The 19069-nt window shown below is 34.0% G+C and overlaps 1 protein-coding gene across 2 annotated transcripts in view; it reads right to left on the bottom strand.

Annotated features, from left to right (window-relative positions):
* The window catches only part of LOC145252811 (L-aminoadipate-semialdehyde dehydrogenase-phosphopantetheinyl transferase-like), a 58880-nt gene extending 45793 nt beyond the window's left edge, over positions 1–13087 (bottom strand). The window contains exons 1-3 of one of the 2 annotated variants that reach the window (XM_080112786.1): positions 12991–13087; positions 7501–7662; positions 2607–2835 (exon numbers count right to left, since the gene is read on the bottom strand). In XM_080112786.1, the coding sequence (XP_079968912.1) occupies positions 2607–2835; positions 7501–7659 (388 nt within the window). In that variant the 5' untranslated portion in view covers positions 7660–7662; positions 12991–13087. Of the gene's footprint in view, positions 1–2606; positions 2836–7500; positions 7663–9417; positions 9539–12990 lie in introns of those variants that run through there. The other variant, XM_080112777.1, reaches the window with a different exon arrangement.
* Positions 13088–19069: the final 5982 nt, after the last annotated feature.

The raw sequence follows: 19069 nt of genomic DNA, 5'->3' as shown, positions 1-19069 counted from the left end.
TATAGAGTGATGTGGTTCTCGATTGATAAACTGTGTCCAACTGTGTTGGATATACACTTGAGAATCAAAACAATGATAAGAATATTCTCTTATCATAGCCGTAGTAATTATCTAGCAAAATGGGGAGCAGACTTATTGGCTTTTGTTAAACTAGAAGATACGATTTGAACTATTGATGAAAGACAGTATTATGAAGAAAAATTTACATGAGGGAAAGATTAAGTGATATAAGTAGTTAAACTAATGTCTATAATGCACAGTAGCTATAGGCAGTTGTCTTGGAGACAAAATAACCAGTCGTTACTTATCAAGACCCAAAGGTCACTCAAGGATAAGAGTTAATGAATGTAAGGTGGTTAACAGGACTACAGCATAGTAATAATGATGGAAATAGGGTTGAAATGGATTATTTAGGGGCAGCTTAACAAGAAATTGTTTAAATTGGACTCAAAAACGATCACACTGTAGTCAGCTAGAAACCACCGGCTGTGCTAAACAACCAATGAAAACCTTCCAAAGTTAGTATTAAAATTGTCGAATTTTGGAGTCAATCAGTTCGTCGCTAAATACGTCACGGACCGCATTTGATTCTTGGCCGCCATCTTGGTTACTGCCAATTACAGTCAGGATCTGATCTGAACTACGCCGCCATCTTTGCTCAACATAATGTCACAACACTTAACAGACAATTTTAGGAAAGAAACCTTGTTCATTGAATTTATGGTTAGATTTAGGATTTGTGTTTAGATAGAGGGTGGAGTCATATCTAGATGAGTGTTTTTTGTAAAAGTTTGGCAAGGTGAGACAGTAGATTGAAGCTCAGATGAGCCGGGATGAGATCAGGTCCACATGCCATGCAAATAACGATAAAGCAAAGGCAAACTCGCAACATCTCTTCTGTGAGAAAGAGGTTGCAGGGAAGAGAAAAGGACATGTGGCAACAGTACTTCATCCTTGGACATACCTGGCTCTTATATAGATAGAGAATTGAAGTGGAAGGATCCCAACGATTGTAATTTAAACGATTAAATAGAGCGCAAAACACTAAAGGTATTATAAGGAAAACTTATTTGAAATCAAAATTATAAATTCCACAAGAACTTTCTTCTCAATCTAATATATATATATATATATATATATATATATATATATATATATATATATATATATATATATATTAGATACTAGCAGGCCGTCCAGCACTGCCCGGTCATAAAATACGCTTAAATATGATATTTTAATTAATGCAGATTTCGTATTTATTATTATATTATATTGGACTCAATATATAGTAATGATTTAAAAAAAAAAAAAACTTTTTTCTCAACGTTAATACCTGAGTTATGAAGACATGTTTGCTGCAAGGCTAAAAATTAAAAAAAGAACGTATAGCTATTACGTTGTGTATGCATATTCGTAATGCCATCGTTTGACCTTTACCTGGCAAATTCTATTTTATTTAATAGTCACACTTTTGCACCAATTTTCCCTCGCTAAAACCCAAATATCAAGTTTCGCATGGGTTCAAATACCCTATATATTAAGTTTCATGTTTTTAGACCAAAAACTCTTGGAGGAGTTTGATAAGCAAAATGTTTTAAACAAGTATATATACGCACATGCATAAATATATATATAGAAAGAGATTTGTGTTTACTATAACCTTTTTATGCAAATATTACGCAAGTATAAATCATGTAGAATAGCTGTGTAAATATAATTACACGTAATAGTTAACTAAAGATGATCATCCCATAAAACAAAACTAATAGGAAATTAACCTGTAGGGAATTAATTAAAATGAAAAAAAAATAAAAGGGAATTAATTAAAATGAATGTTTAAAAGAATATGCAAATTAGCTAGATCTTTTGCAGATGAATGCAATTGCACAACCCATATATAACAAAATTGAATTTTCTTTTTAAATAAATAGAAAAAAGGGTTTTTAATATGGATATCAATACACACACAAAAAAAATTATAGGAGTATATATATATATATATAGAGAGAGAGAGAGAGAATTATCAGTATTTTTTCTTGACAAAAATATTTTATTTAAATAGGTTAAAATAGTTTGCTTCAAGCATTATTTAATGTGTATATAAGAAGAAATTTAAGTTTATAGAAAGCAGAACAATGCATAAATTTAATGGATAAAACCGACACAATTTAAGACATAATAGTGGAACCAACTATGCAGTTTCAGGTTTGTTGATCCAATTCATGTGTATATGTATAATCATATACAATATATACATATACACATTTTTTTTTTTGCAGCGTTTTGAGTCTATCTGTCACACCTGCCTTCTATAAACTTAAATTTCTTCTTCTTTCAATTTTTAACATTTTTTGGAACCTTGTAAATGGAACTTCATTCTTTTAAAGGTTATTCAAATTTATTCAAATTTTCAAGTTTACACAAGTAAAATATACATTGCTTTCTGATGTCATAATAATGGTGCGCAGGTATAAATGGTATGGAAAAAAGTTTAATGGTCTGTGTTCAACACTGGTTTCAAACTATAAGAGAGGCAACCTCTTCAGATGATTGCTTAAAAAATATCATAAAATTGAAAACACCAAATTAATAAAGAAACTTACTTGGACTTTCGATCTTCATAATGTCGATCCCAACCTGGGCATGCGGATGAGTTGCGAGAACCACAAAATTTCCGTTGTGAGCAACATTAAAATAAGGGATGCATTTTATTTGTCCACAATTAACGTTATTTAAAAATGGTTTCCCTTTTTCCGTTCGTTTCAACTGCAGAACGTTATATGGAGCTTTCAGTTGCTCACTAAGAAATTTTCGGATTAAAAGTCGGCCACACTGGAAAGAAAACGAATCAGAAATGCATGAAAAGCAAATAAAAATAAATGAAAACGTATTTCCTTTTATAAAACGTAGAAAATCGAAATTTGCTTTCCGCCATTTCAAAAATGGAGTGGAGAGATTTAAAATAATATTTTTTTCTTACTAATGAATTATCAAAGTAAATGTTTGTAAGAAGATCTGGATGTATGGATCCATGTTCAGAGTTTGAATATTTTTTTTGCTTTGGGAAATCGCCCCAGACAAGACATGATGTAAGGAGCTAAAAATATATTACATCAGGGTCAAATTTGCCAACAAAAAGTGTTAGATTGAATAGATTATTGTTGTATAATTGAAGGCGACAGCTCCCGGTTTTTAATTAGAAACAAAGTAATTAGGATCAAATATTATTATTAAAGGAGAATTCTGGAATCGAATTCTTCATTGTAGCGAGGAATGCAAATTAGAAATAACTTATACAACAAAAGAATGCGGAAACAGAAAGTTGTGTTGGTTTATTTTGGGTCGGAGCAGGAATAATGGAACAATAGAAATAAAGAATGTCAACAGAGAAAATCTGAGACTTCTGTTACCAGGACACGTGTTGGAAGCATGTGTATGAAAATCACATGTCTCGCCCACGTGCTGACGTCACAAAGAAGTATAGAATTAATATATACACTAAAGTTAGACTAAAAAAAGAACAAGCAATCCGAGTCAGTCAGTAGAGCGGACCTGGGAGACTGACAGAAACTCCTTAGGAAGTGAAGGGGAGGAAAAGCACGACTATGTAACCCCTTATCAGGCATCGGATTCGAATCACCAGCTGATGATGAATAACCGTCTTCTATTTGTTATGTAAGCCTTTTGTCTTCATTCTTCATTCAACCACAAGGTAATGTGTTTTGTCTTCATTGTCTTGTATAAAGAACGTTGTATGAAAGCTTCACTTCCAAAGGTTGATTGTATCCCTCTTTTCGATAATGCATCTCGCTCCTGTTTAAAGAACTTTCGTTAACACTTCTCTTCACATCTATCACTCAGTGCCGCTCTCTATCACTTCTATTATGAATGTGTAACCCACAATGCAACATTATGACTCAGAAAATGAAAACATTGCTCTTAGAATGTAAGGATTAAAGGATAAAATAAAGGAAGTGAGAGTTATGCACAGCTGGCAAAAGTAAACCCAACATCCAATTTCTATCATTCTTTAGATTATAACGTGGGGGTCGATTTATTAAGAAACTCTTAAGACTTGAATCAGAAATAAGTGTCCAATCATGTTGTTTTCTCCGTTCTTCTTGTTTACATCTTCATAAATTTCCATCCATTTTTTTTTACTGAAAAATTGATGCGTTCTTCTAATCGATCCATTTCAGAAAATATAATAATGCTTTCATTTTTTTAGATTAATTTTGTTTAATTATCCACAGTTTATGCTCTTTTGTCAATGTTTTCTTATGAAAGTTTCTACCCGATCTGATATTTTATTTGAGCATTCCCTTTTTTTTTATCAAAAACTTGTAACTGTTTTTTTTTTATTTTTTTATTTTTTCAAATTTTTTTTATTTAAACGTGAGTGAGAAACTTTGTGGCAAATTATGTTTTTCCACCATTTTTCCCTATCATTATTTTCAAAATATGGAGCATCAAAATTTATTTTAACTTTTTAAATTTTGATTGTTTCTATGTTCTTGCCCTGTATGTTAATCTCACAACGTTTTGGCCGATGTAACCTCTAATCTTCTTTAGTTGTACCTTGTTAAACTGAAGAATCTTTCTATTGCATTTGGGAATCTGTATAGATGTAAAATTCAGTTCTAAATGACACTCTTCTGGAGGTTGAAGGTTGAATTCTCAATGCAGTTGCAATACTAAAAATACTCAATACTAAAAATACAGTTGAAAATTACTGGCTGCCAGAACAAGAACATACTACCTCCATAGAATGAATAAAGAATTCCGTTCACAATTCTGTGTAGATTTCCAAGTTCAACAGAAAGATTCCTGAATTCAATAAGAAACACCTGAAGAACGTTGCAAGTTCCATGGACTGACATGTTGTAACTGACAAGATGAAAACAGTCGTTTGAAGAGTGAGTGTGTTTGTTTAACGGCATTTCAACCTCTAAGGGTCATTTAATGCCAATAAAGTAATAGGTTTTCAGTTTCTTGTAAAAATATTTTAAGTTTCTTGAAAAGTTTATCTTTTGAAGCAAGATGCTTTAGGTTTTCTGAAAAATTGTTTTAGTTGTAAGAGGTTTGTTTTTCTAAAATGAATTTTACTTGTTTACTTTATAGGAGTTTGAATACGTTTGTTTCTTTTAAATAGTTTATGATTTGTTGGGGTTCCACTTCTTGGAACACTTTTCTAATGTTTGTTGTTTTAGAATATTTCTTCCGAGTGTGTTTGTGTTTTCTACATTCTGTCGTTTGAAGAATCTAAATACAAATTATCAAAATTTCTGCTTACATTTACTACTACTACTACTACTACTACTACTACTACTACTATTGTTACTGTTGCTACTACTACTGGGTGTCCATTGTGTATGATAATCATTTCTGATTTCTATAAGTTTCCTCCACTTTTTTTTGTTTTATTTGGATAAACTTTTCCAGCTGCTGGTCAGGAAGACGATTTTTGTCCTTCAAATTTGTTTGGATTATCTTTGTATTTCCTGTACTGATCCAGTGTTGTCGGGATGCAGCAAAGCCATGTTTTAAATTTATGCAGAAAATAAATTTATTAATTTAAAAAAACTGTTGAATATTGTTCAGCACCTCAAAAAGTTTTCTTCAAATGATTTTGATATTTAACCTTCTCCAGCATTACAACGGGAAGATCATCATTAGGAACAGATGAACCAAGATGGCTGCTGCAAAAAACACACGATGTTGTGTCTTCATTGAATTTTCATTTCTTTTTGCTTCTTTCAACATTATATTGTCATGGATTTTTTCTTTCTAAGTAAAGAATTTCTAATTTTTCTGAAGAGTATATGCAGGAAAAGTGTTGGTATTGACCTAATAATAATCAATTGTTTCTGCATAACGAAATGGATCTGTAATAAAATGTACCAAAATTTTAACATGCTGGAGGAGCTGTTTTGTATGAAAAATTAATATTTGGATCTTAGAGTGTAACCATACTGTTATTTATATATATATATATATATATATATATATATATATATATATATATATATATATTGGACAGTTAAAGGCACGTTTCTTCATATTTATTTACTGTTTAATTTTTAATTTTTCTTTTATATGTGTGTATGTACTATGTGCATGTGTGTATGTGCGTACTTATATGTGTATATATTTAAAACTGACATGACACCTTCTCATTAGCTATACCTCTTCCTTCCTCTTCTTTCCCATTTTCCCGTGTATGCTCATCACTTTCACTACACTGATGAAGACTGAAGGATCGGTCGAAAATTATGTACTTTTAAAAAAAGTTTTTTAATTTTTTTCATAATATTATTTTGTATTCCTGCACGTCACCAATAGAAAATAAATAAAGAAAAGTTATAAGCTTTTATATTTTTCGTATTCGTTTTTTATACATTTTCATTCATATATAAGTGACCATGTCTATGCTGTGTAAGGAACTCCTCTGTTAATTTTTGATCTGCAGACTTGGAATTTGATATATAGGGAATTTGAACTGTGAATAAAAACTTGGCAGTCGACTAAATGTGTTATTTCTATGCATGCACAAATATACATTTATATCTTTAACAACATTATTTTTTAAGCTTTTGTATGCATATGAATTTAGGCCAGTTGGTAACAAATAAGGCTGTCTTGGTTTTGATTCTAGCTGATGGCACCCAAGGATGTATATTTTTTTTAACTTTTAAAATCACTATTATATATTGGGTACAATATAATAAGCAACAGAATATTTGCTCTTTAATAATAAAGTGCAAATCTGTATGAATTTAAATATATATAAGCATATTTTACGACTGGGTCGCACTACTATGTATTGGGTATAATATATAATAATCCGTAGAGGACTTGCTCTATAATAATAAATAAACAATCTGAATACATTAAAATATCATATTTAAGCATATCTTATGACTGGGCAATGCTGGGCGGCCTACTAGTACAGATATAAACATTTGATCAACCATGGCCATACTCAGTATATATCTATCTTTACCTATCTGGTCAGGCTCCTTGCTCCCGGACCAATGTGACTCTCTTTCCAGATTTTCCTATCTTCCATCAACTGCCTCGGATCTTCCGGATCACAATTGGTGTCATGTGCAATTTGCTGGATGTACGTGGATCTAGGCTATCTTATGCTCGTGCGCCCATAACATTGAGTCCATAGCAATACATTTCTCACAAGCTCTTGCTTGCTCCTCTGACAGTGACCGGCAAATCGTAGACATCGCTCCCTTGTGGTAGTAGATATGGTAGGCAGGTTGCCATAAAGTTTCTGCTTTGTGGGATAATCTTGCCAAGATATATTTAACACTGTTCACAGTATACGGGTGTATGTGCTGTCTAGTTTTATTTACAATCTTTTGGTGAGTGTCCAGATTGGAAAGAAAGCTAGATGGCACCTGGACAATCATTACCATTCTCAAAATTAAATAACTATCATTAGTTTTAGTCAAATAAATTGATAAAAACAAAATATTTACATACCATTGCAGCCTTGGCATCTTTTTGAAACATAAACTGAGAAATGCGTTCTTTTTCTTCTGGTTGGATACACTGGGCGGCAAAGGTCCATTCGGCCTGCGTTGGTTTCCAGAATGTAAAATTAAATGCCCAGCGTAAACCAGCCATCGTTGGAAGTTTCATTTGCTGAAATTAAATATTCAAGATAAATGTAGTCATTTTTTAAATAAATCTCAAACATGGCTTCGTAAGAAAGAGGAATATCTAAAATAAAAAATATCTAAAAATTAGAAAAAATCGTCGACTATTTTGTGTAGAAATATCGTTTTGTTTGAAGGGAGACGGGCCAGATAAAAACGTTGCTTTTGCAAACCGTGTATATGCTCACTGTTGTTATGTTCCCCGTTGTCCCAATTTTTTGCCCTATATCCCTCTCCACCACTGTCACAATTTTTTTTTAATGACCAGGCATAAAAGAAAAACAATTAAAAGTTTGTATTCAACAAGTATAATCCAACAGAGATAGATGAAGAGAAAATATATTGGGATAAGAAAAATGGTATGCAGTATCGGGACCATGCTATCGTCACAATCATCAGTTTCATGATTTTTTTTTTTCATACAAATGCTGGACAATCTTTTCAATGAAAAATATATTTCTGTCAAGCTTCAATAAGAAGTTAATAAAAAAATGAAAACAATAATTCTTGAAGAATTATTGTTTTCATTTTTTACTAAACTTTCAGAAAATCAAAATTCAAATCAAGAAAAAAAAACATTCATTGTGAGGTAAGTTTTGTGAATATTTATTTCTTTCAATAACAAACTGAGAGCAAATAAAGTTATTTTTGATTTTTTATATGATTTTTTTAATGGTGATTTTATGATTTTTTTAATGGTGATTTTATGATTAGTTTATGATTTTCTTATGATTAGTTTATGATTTTCTTATGATTAGTTTATGGTTTTCTTATTCATAAAATTCTTTATTTGACCAATCAACTCATGTTCTGACTTCCTTACTTCTTTCACACCTCTCATCAGCCTCACAGACACCATGCTTTCCTTGAATCTCTTATGCCACTCAAAAACTAATGTTCGATTCATGCAAGATGATCCAAAAGCAGTCTGAAGCATTCTATACATTTTTGTGGCATTTCCTCCAAATTTAAAACTGAATTTTATTTCATCATTCTTCTAAAGTGTCCTCACATCCAGACTGCATTTTTTAAATTCACCAGCTGTGACAATCAGGCTTTAGTAGGGTGTATTCCAATTTCTGTTGCAGCTGTTCATTTGAACCTGTAATCATAAAAATTAGTCGGTCATCTCATAAGATAAATAAAATACTTAATTTTCAAGAGTCGACAACATATTTAACTGTTTTTATACTTGTTAGCCCACGTGCTTCCCTCGACGGCAACCAATGTGAGAAACTATGACAATACATCCATAAGAATAGAAGATGGAGAAGAAATCCAAAAAAAGCAATTCAAACAAGTGCAGAAAATAATTTGCACAGTTTAATTTTAACAGAAGATAACTTTAATTTGTCACTGCTACGAAAAACAGACAAAACTAATCGTGAAGAAATGTCAGTTGATATCAATTTGAACAAAAATAATAAAAACATGAGTTTCAGAAAAAAATAAGCGTTTGGGAGTCATTTCATAGGCATTTAGGCAGGGACGTGCAGAGGGGTGGTGGTGCTAGGGATGCCAAAGCACCTGCCTCTTTTACTGCAGTTTTAAAAGTGCTTTTTTCAGAGGAATGTATTATGGACTTGTGCCCCACCGTGACAACTTTTTTTTCACTTGAACATCTGCCCTGAAGAAGTTCTCTGTACCTCACTGCATTTAGGCAACCATACGTTAAGAAATTACTGACGTCAAACTGACCTTGGGGTAAAGACCGCATCGTCTGTAGTTTATTAACAATTACCTTTGTAAAATGGACATTGAATACCATCATAACTGTAATCCTTAATTTCAACAGAAATGATACTTTTTATTTTAAAGGACCGATTTCTAGCCCTCTTGCAGTTTAGATAAACCAAAATGTGAGGAAAATACGGGGACATATTTGGGGGTACACCGTCTGTAAGAATGTCATTTCATTGGCTATTAAAATTGACGTAATTATTGTAAAAGAATTTAAAAAAAAATTAAATTTTTGTTAAAGAATTTAATTATTATTTAATTATTAATTACTTCAAATTTTTAATTAAATGATTTTTTTATTAATTACTTAAAATTTTTAATTAAATGATTTTTATTAATTACAGATTTTTTATTAAATGATTGTTATTAAATACAGAAACAAATAAACATAATTAGAAATGATATTATCTTGGATACATCATAATATACAAGAAACATTTGACGTCATGTAATTCTTGTGGCGTTAATACATGATCAACAATTTGTTGTAGGCTTTCTTATGCACGTTGCATTTTCGATTTTTTTAAAAATTATTAATGATTTAATAAGATCGTATTGAATTTTTCTAATTTTAAAACAAAGTAAAATGTTTAACTCTCAATAACTAATCACATTGTTTTACTTAAATATGACATTTTTTTTTACTTTTTAAAAATTCTTTTACAATAACTATAATTTTTATGATAATAATTCTAAAGTAATTAATTATTAAACAATAATTAAATTCTTTAACAATAATTTAATTAAAAAAAAATTATTTTACAATTACGTCAATTTCAATAGCCAATCAAATTACATTCTTACAGGCGGTGTATTCCCAAATATGTTCATATTTTGGTTTATCTAAACTGCAAGAGGGCCCGATTTCTTTTACACCGGCTAAAAGTACCAGAGCCAGGATCCATTTTACAATGATAACAGTAAAATTGACCTCACTAAATATTGTTAGAAATTTGACAATTATATCATGCCTCCTATTGTATTTGTTTTAGACCAATCAAATTGGTTGATTGTATTTGCTGCAGGGCGATTCGCCTTGGCAGGCTGTTTGCATGTGTTCCTTTCTTTTTCAGTTCCGACCAAGACAATTATTTTGCAATAATTCATATCAGTTTGAAATATGATAAACATTAAAAAAAAAACAAAAACCATTGTTAATGATCGTTTTGGTAGAAAGAAAAAACAAGTCCATTGAGTGTCGACTTGCTGCTACGAATTCAGAATAGGGGCATGTAAATTAGAAAATTGAAAGTGAAATAAGGGAAACTCTGTTAAATAGAGAAGTAGTCAACCACCTCAGCAAAAATAACCTTCTTAGTGACATGCAATATAACTTCCGTTCTGCTAGATCTACAGCAGATGTGCTAAGTTATATCCCATAGGATTAGTGAATCTCTCGATGGAGGCTACCTTTCTAGGGCAATTGCTCTTGATATATCAAAGGCCTTTGATAGAGTATGGCATAAAGGTTTACTTCACAAAATCCCCAGTTATGGTATAGCAGGAAATGTCTTCTCAATTACTAAATCATTTCTCATTGATAGATTCATAAGAGTAGTGGTTGATGAGCAGAAATCAGAAGCTCACAGTATTAATGCTGGAGTCCATCAGGGTTCCATTCTGGGCCCAACTCTCTTCCTGATCTACATCAATGATCTCCCTAAAATCATATGCAGACATTTATGCTGATGACACAACCATCTATGACAACACTTCAAAGACTGTAAATGACCAAGTTATCTCTGATTCTCTCTCCTCTGATCTTGATCATGCGGTACAATGGGGAAAGAGGTGGCTGGTTAATTTTAATGAATCTAAGACCAAACTTCTATCTTTCTATCATCAATGCTCTGATCCCCGTCTGGCATCAATCGCAATGAATGGCTCTCGTCTTGGGGAGGTTCCATGTTGTGACAAACTTCTAGGTCTGACCTTTATTTCTGATCTGAGATGGAACACATACATCAAATCTGTTGCCAAGGCTGCTGGGAAAATGGCGGGATCGTTCTTCCGATCCAGTAAATATCTCACTGCTGATGCAATTCTCTATCTATATAAGAGCCAATCACATCCAAGGATCCGAGTATTGTTGCAACATCTGGGCAGGAGCTACTAGCAGCAGCTTATCTTGCCTTGACAGAGTTCAAAATAGACTTCGTAGCCAAATGTGGGATACCCTTTTCTCTTCTCTGCAACCTCTTTTCCATAGAAGAGAAATTGCGAGCCTGCTTGTCTCTACTTTATTGTTATTTTCATTGCAAGTGCTCGTCTGAGCTCTAATCTATGGTCCCCGCTGTCTTTTCATGAAAAATACTCATCTAGCTGAAATCACTATTAATAATTTCCCCAACTCTTTATCTGTGCCTAAACCTAAACATAGATTCTATTAACAAAGCTTCTTTCTTAGAACTGCACGCCTGTGAAACTTTTTTGCCGTTTGCCTGCTTTTCAACTGACTTCAATATGGTTGTTTTCAAGTCCAATGTGAACAAATTCTTGATAAGTCATCCTCTTAAGTAATCCAATTTACCAAATTTCCACTACTAAAGATGACTACGACATGTTCCCCTTGACCACTGCACACTCATTAACCCTTATCCTCGAATGGCTTCCGGGCCTTGATAAGTGGTAACTCCTTCGTTAAAAAAAAAAAAGAAAAGACATCTGCTACAAGAGATCCATTCTCTAAATGTGATCAGTGACAATATTCCGTGTTTTTTGTAAATTAAATTATTGACATTGAAATGAGTTTCTGCATTACTGACAAATATATATATATTTTTTTTACTTAAAGTAGATTTTAGCAAAAAATAATAAAAAAAAATACTTTGTTATAACAAGTTTAATGGCACAGATGAAACGCCGAAATAAAAACTGAACCGGAAAAAACTGAACTGGAAAAATATAGTCTCTGTGTATCCAGATAAAAGCTATCTAAGAAAGAACAATAACTCAAGTTCATAATTTTCGAGTGAAAGGATAGGGTTATGAATTTGAGTTATTGTTATTACTTAGTTAAGATCTTCCTCAACTTATAAAAATGGCGATTCTATTTTTCCAACTTAGTTTCGATTTCTGTGTTTCGCGTGTTCGACGACACTTGTAATTTTATTTTATTTATTGTAAAAATGTTTTTTAAAAATAATAAGTTGCTTGAGAATAATGTAAAAACATATTTCGATGCAAGTGCACTGGGGGACCATACGAAAACTTACCCTTAAGAAGTTGATTACGAGGAGGTTGAAAATAAGAAAATACCTTTCGAAATACCCCCCCACCTCCTCATGTTAAGAACGGCTTTCGGAATAAACGCCCTTTGGAACTTGGGCATCCAGCGCACATTGACCCATATTTCACTCTAAATAATTCATGTGGTTGAAATAGGAATCAACCATAAAATAAATTAATCATAATTGTAGATAAGAAAAAAAATCGAGTTTCGTGTATATGATTAGTAAACCAAACCATTAAAGACCATTTATTTACGCGTGTTTTTTTTTTTTTAATAAAACATGATTTTACTCACACTAAAAAAGTTCTATATGAATTAAAAATAAATCAATTTAATACTCACTCATAAATTTTTAAATATCATTATTTAAATATCTGAAAAACATGTGTAAATAAACAATTTCATAACAAGCGAATTTCGTGCAACACCGGTGCATCGAATGAAACGGTGTAATGGGAAAAGTTTACCCTTTAATAAAACTTCCATGTCTATTTCTAAGGCGATTGTCGTCAAATTGTATGAGATTTTGGCGGCCTTAAGGCTGGGATCAAAGCGTAGGGAGATTTTGATAGGCAAAAGATTTCCACCGACCCTTCCATTACGCATTTTGGATGAACTTGTGCCTAATTTGTCTAAAACCAAGTTAAAGTGCAATATCTGTCAATTTCAACAAACCTGAAAAATACCATCATTTTAGTATTTATCCAATATTTGATATGCAAACTTATACAACTTATTAAATTTAACTGGAATTTGATGGAATAAAAGTTTGGACTAGATTAATGTACGCACACATTTATGTTTTTTTTGCGTCTGTAAAAAAAATTGCAGGTACTTAATTCATCTCACTGATGGAAATGCGAGAAGGTAGGAATTGAAAGGCCAGTGTGTGCACTCTGATGCACAAAAAATGCCTAAGCAGGCCCGTTGGCATCCCATAGTACAGATGCTCCAATTTATTAGTATGTGGCCTAGTCCTTGGCTTTGGTAGAGGTCATCTTGGAGCGTCCTAGTATATAGCTAAGAACCACACCAACATTTATTATGAATTGTGGTAAAAAGTTATTGTTTTAGCAAAGAAAGAAAATGATCCAAAACGCTCTCCCCCCGATTTTTCTTTAATTAACAGTTGTGTTAAAATCTAGAACACGGCTAAGATCTACGTTGTTTGTCGGGCTTGACGTTGTCATCACAACTCATACGTACACACGGTCATAAGCATACGCACGTAGACACTAACGAACACACAAATACACAACTTTTCTCCTTATCGTTTGCACATCCCCCAAAAATGTATAAATTTATTCATTTTAATATTACCTTTCTCACTGAACTTTCCTTCTACAATGAAAATAAATAAACATTGACTCTTATTAACAAGTGTTAGTCAAATATAATTTGTGTAGTTGAGTGAGGAAGTTTTGATTATTCACGACTCTTAAATGATCAACTCTGACTTGTTCAAAATCTCAGCATAAAATATTAATAAGTATTCTGTTTTCTTATCTATGTAAATTTCTGTTTTACGTTTGAAAAATTTCTTTTGCAAATTTGGAACTCATTATTTTGCTTGTGTTTATTATCTAACATTTGTACGAGCAACTAACCCCTCGTTAGACTCGGCAAAAAAACAACAAAAAAAAAAATGAACACGGACCTGTCGACTTCATAGCGAGAATAAAAAAAAAATTTGAGCTCGACAAACATTTTTATGGTTTCCTGACACTACCCTGCAACAAACGCGAGGAGCAAAATCACATAGGCCTATGTACAATTCTCTCCTGCATAGCAGACGCAACAACAAAGAAACAGGATATCCCTATCAACACATAGGAAGAAGTTGAATCAACAATACGAGTTGAGATGCACCACGCACGCTGATAAACTCAAAACTTGGAAGTTTCGTTGACAGCCGGCAACCACGAACGAATACACAACAAACGCCCGTACAGACAATGTACACACACTACCGCAGATGCACATGCGAAGACAATGGCAACCAAACTCATTGTTCAACAAGAACGAATGCACAACTAGTGCCAGTCCAAACGATGCACACATTACCGCAGACTCACATGCGAAGATACCGTCAACTGGGCACACACACACGACGCCACTACAAAACACAAAAATTTTCCTTCCAAATGAACGATTCACTTCTCTGTCCAAGCAACTCTTTACACATGTCAGCACACAACAAAAACCAAACAAACAAATGACAGCCTAAAAAAGAGTAAACGCATTTTCCACGCATAAGTAAATACTTTTTTTTTACGAACACACTCCATTTTTGACATTCCGTTTTTTTTAACGTTTTTCAAACAACTATACCAACAGCAAAAAAAAAAAAAAAAAAAAAAACAGTACAAAAAAATTAACTGCCGAAAACATTACTCACAAAATATATATATATATATATATATATATATATATATATATATATATATATACATTGCATGTATTTTTTTTTTCCTAGGAAGGGGAGTATTGTAAGAGCCTTTTTCAAGTCTCACACAAAAACACACATTCACATTTCAAGCTATGTCATATACATACGCGCACACAAACATACGCGCCCACGTCACACATGTACACATATTCACGTTCACGTAAATACACTCACATTCACGGTATATACACACACGCTAACGCACACATATGTACTCACACACGCGCACACGAACGCACACATGGACGACGTCACTTCCACTTTCTAAGGAATCATACACATGCACAAATGACCACCGGAAACTAGTATAAAACAAAGAGACAAGCTGTTTCTAGCCTTTTTAGAACCAACTCTCGACCAGAGAGGTTGGGCTAACCAGCCGCATCCCTTTCGGGAGGCACACGCTCGCGCGCGTCAACACCCCTGCGACTATGTATGGGGCACGAGCTAACAGAGCGTGTGTACACATTCACACTCTTTCTCTCTCTATCTACTACTGGTCCCTGAGAACACCTTCGTGTAGCTGACTGCTAACTGACGTCAACTCTCATATCCTCTTCTTTGTCTACACGCTGGACTATCATTCTCATTTCCACTACAACACTCACTTCAATTCCCACACGCGAACAAACGATAGTGACCCGAACTTGAGATGAACACATATTTTCTATTCCTTCTACAATACCAGTCCCGCAACGAACATTGGTTACACTCGCGCGGACATGAACACATGTTATATCTAAAACATTCTTTCAACAGCAAATAAACGACATTTATCTTATCCATCAATTGAGTCTTTGTTTCCTTCAATTCCATTCGTTTCATTATTTTCTTGTTGCGAGCTAGGGTATATATACTCTGGTCCGTTACATATTTCTATCACTCTCTTACATTTGAATATAAACCTAAAAACAGTTTTTCACTAAAAATGTCTCCTTAAAACCGATTTACTCCAAAACCTTCCTCACAAATTGTAATCCCTAAAATGGGATTTCTTGAATTAAAAAACAAAACAAAACAAAACATAGAAAAATTCTAAGATAACCAGAAGCATTTTCCTGAATTCATCAGTTCTAAAAATAAAAAATCTGCTTCAAGACATCCGGTGACCTTCTAATGCTGCCATCTTTCTGTTCCTATCTACTGTAAATGGCGATTTGGCAATTTACGACTCTCAGCAGGTCTTTACACTGCTTGCAACAATATCATCTTCATCTACACCAGCAGTTCTTTGTCATAGATGTATTTTTAATTACTTTTCACCCTAAACAAGGCACAATGCCACTTGGACGTAAACGGCTACATATTTTGCAGGGATACTATATAAGGGAGTTGAGCAGTAAGATGTCTGTTCATATTACATTTGAACTCCTGCATGTCAGTACAGTTGGGGAAGCAGGAAACAGGGAGGGAATTCCAAAGTCTAGCAGTTAAAGGGAGAAAATATTTGAGTAGAAGGTTTTCCAGCACCTGGGAATATCTACAGTGTAGGGGTGGGATTTTGCTGCTTGTCGGGTTATTTGAGGGCATTTATGATGAGAGGGTATAAGGGCTTGAATTTTGTCAGAGCACCTTCCATTAAAATACTTGTAAAACTGGCACTGGGATGCAACATTGCAGTGATGGGACAGGGGTTCGAGTTTATTTGATAGTGTGGGACTTATTAAGTTAAGTTTAACGCTGTCTAGGAGTAAGAGACTAGTAGCAGATGCACCAAATGTGGCAATGATACTCAATGTGTGACCTTGTACAGATACAGGATACTCTTAGGTGTAAATAACTTTCTAGCAGTGAAGAAAGAGAGCCTACCTTTTTTTGCAGCAGTTTTGGAAATGAGATATATTTGTTCCAATTTTTTTTTCTCATGAATGTCAAGCAGAGAATCTTTAATTTGTTATACACCCGAGTTTGTCTTTTTTACAGGACATCAACTCTGCTCTACAAATCGCCTGGGCCAAAGAAATGTTTCAGAAAACTCGAGTGATCAGTGGCAGGAAACCATCCACGATAAACAGAGAGAGAGAGAGAGAGAGAGAGAGAGAGAGAGAGAGAGAGAGAGAGAGAGAGAGAGAGAGAGATTAAATATTGGGCAACTAGATGAACTAATATATATAAATTGATTAACTAAAAATAATAGGAAATGAAAGTCCAGTCAGGATGAATTTGGTGAACCGGAGGTTAGTTTTACTCGGCTGTAAGGAATTGATAGAAATGGATGTGACGTCACATGACTCATAAGAAGTGAGAGACGTCAGAAGTTTATTTGGAAGCACTAGAAGTGTCAGCATATGTTTTAACATGCGTTGAGAAGATATGATTAAACGTTGATTATCAGTCTCTTTTTCACCCTTCACCACACTGGTCAGTGATTTGGACCAAAGATCAAGGAGAATAAATATCTTCTGCCCTCCAACAGTTTTGTTATGATTAATATTTTTTTCGAGGTAGGAAAGAACTTTTTTGTAGACGGCGTTCTCCTTTTTTTCATTTAGGGACCTAAGCTACAGGGGTACTATGTAGGGAGTTAGGCAGCAAGATGTCGGTCCACGTTACACTTGAACTTCTGCATGGCAATAGAGTTGGGGAAGCAGGGACCCGGAAGGGAATTCAAAAGTCTAGCGGTTCTGGGTAAGAAACTACTGGAGTAGAAAGCTCTCTTACATCTAGGGACCTCTACTGTGTAGGGGTGAGATTTAGATGTTTGTCAGGTTTGTCAGGGGTATTTATGTCGAGAGGTATGAGTGCTTGCAGTTCGTCGGAGCATTCACTATTAAAATACTTGTAGAACAAGCAGAGGGATGCAACATTTCATCGATTGGACAGAGGCTGAAGCTTAGATGACAGTTCAGGACCTATCAGGTTGGCGACTCTAAGAGCGAGAGACTAGAAGCAGATGCACCAGCCCAAATATGACAACAATACTCCATACATGGGCGAATGGTGGCCTTATAGAGGTACAGGATACTTTCAGGCGTTAGTAGCTTTCTAGCACGGCAGAGAGCCTACCTTCTTCATAGTGGTCCTGGCAATGCTCTCAATGTAATTGTTCCAACTTATGTTTCCTGTGAACGTTAGGCCAAGGAGTTTAAAAGAAGTACTTTCAGATAATGAGTCTATGGCCATTGCTATTGGTGGTAGAGAAGGTTTCTTGTAATTATTGAAGGAAACCAGTTTAGTCTTGGCAGCATTGAATGTGAACATCCATTTTTGTCCCCATTCCACTACACATTGGAGGTCATCCTCTAGTGTTTTTGCCATTTCTTTAGATATGGGTTCATTTGTTTTCGTGTCGTGTCTGTTATAGAGCGTGGTGTCATCAGCATATATACCCATCTCAGAGGCATGAATATATTTATGAATATTAGGAATAAAAAAAGGTCCAAGAATAGACACCTGAAGCACTCCAGCATTTATATCATATTGTTTAGATGCACAACCGTCGAGGACAATCTGGATTTTTCTCTTATCTAAGAAGGATTTATGTTGAGAATTTGTTCAGTGATAACGTATGATCTGATTTCCCTAAGAAGTCCTTCATGCCATACCCTGCAAAAAGCCTTAGATATATCTAAAGCTACCACTCTACCCTCCCCTGCTTTGTCTATTGAATGGTATATACGTCCAGAGATTACAGTTAAGATATCTGCTGTGGAACGGGCTTGCCTAAATCCGTATTGTTGGTCAGTCAGAAGTTTAGCATCTGTAAGATGATGGACTAGAGCTTGGTTAATTATGGAAAATATTTTGGCGAAAAGTGGGAGGAAGCTAATGGTTCGATAATTTACTGGGTCAGTTCTTTCACCAGAATTCTTGAAAATTGGTACCACAGGAGCAGTTTTCCAGCAGTCAGGAAAGCAAGATTCATTAAGGCATTTGTAACGTTTGGAGAGAGCTGGAGCTACTTCGGTGGAGCATGTTTTTAATAGCACAGCTGGGATGAGATCAGGTCCACATGCTTTTGAAGTGTCAAGA

This window comes from Euprymna scolopes, chromosome 3 (genome assembly GCF_053919585.1).
Source record: "Euprymna scolopes isolate OS-2025 chromosome 3, ASM5391958v1, whole genome shotgun sequence".
Lineage (NCBI taxonomy): Eukaryota > Metazoa > Mollusca > Cephalopoda > Sepiida > Sepiolidae > Euprymna > Euprymna scolopes.
The sequence above is the reverse complement of the archived record's forward strand: the minus strand, read 5'-3'. Positions and strand labels throughout refer to the sequence as shown.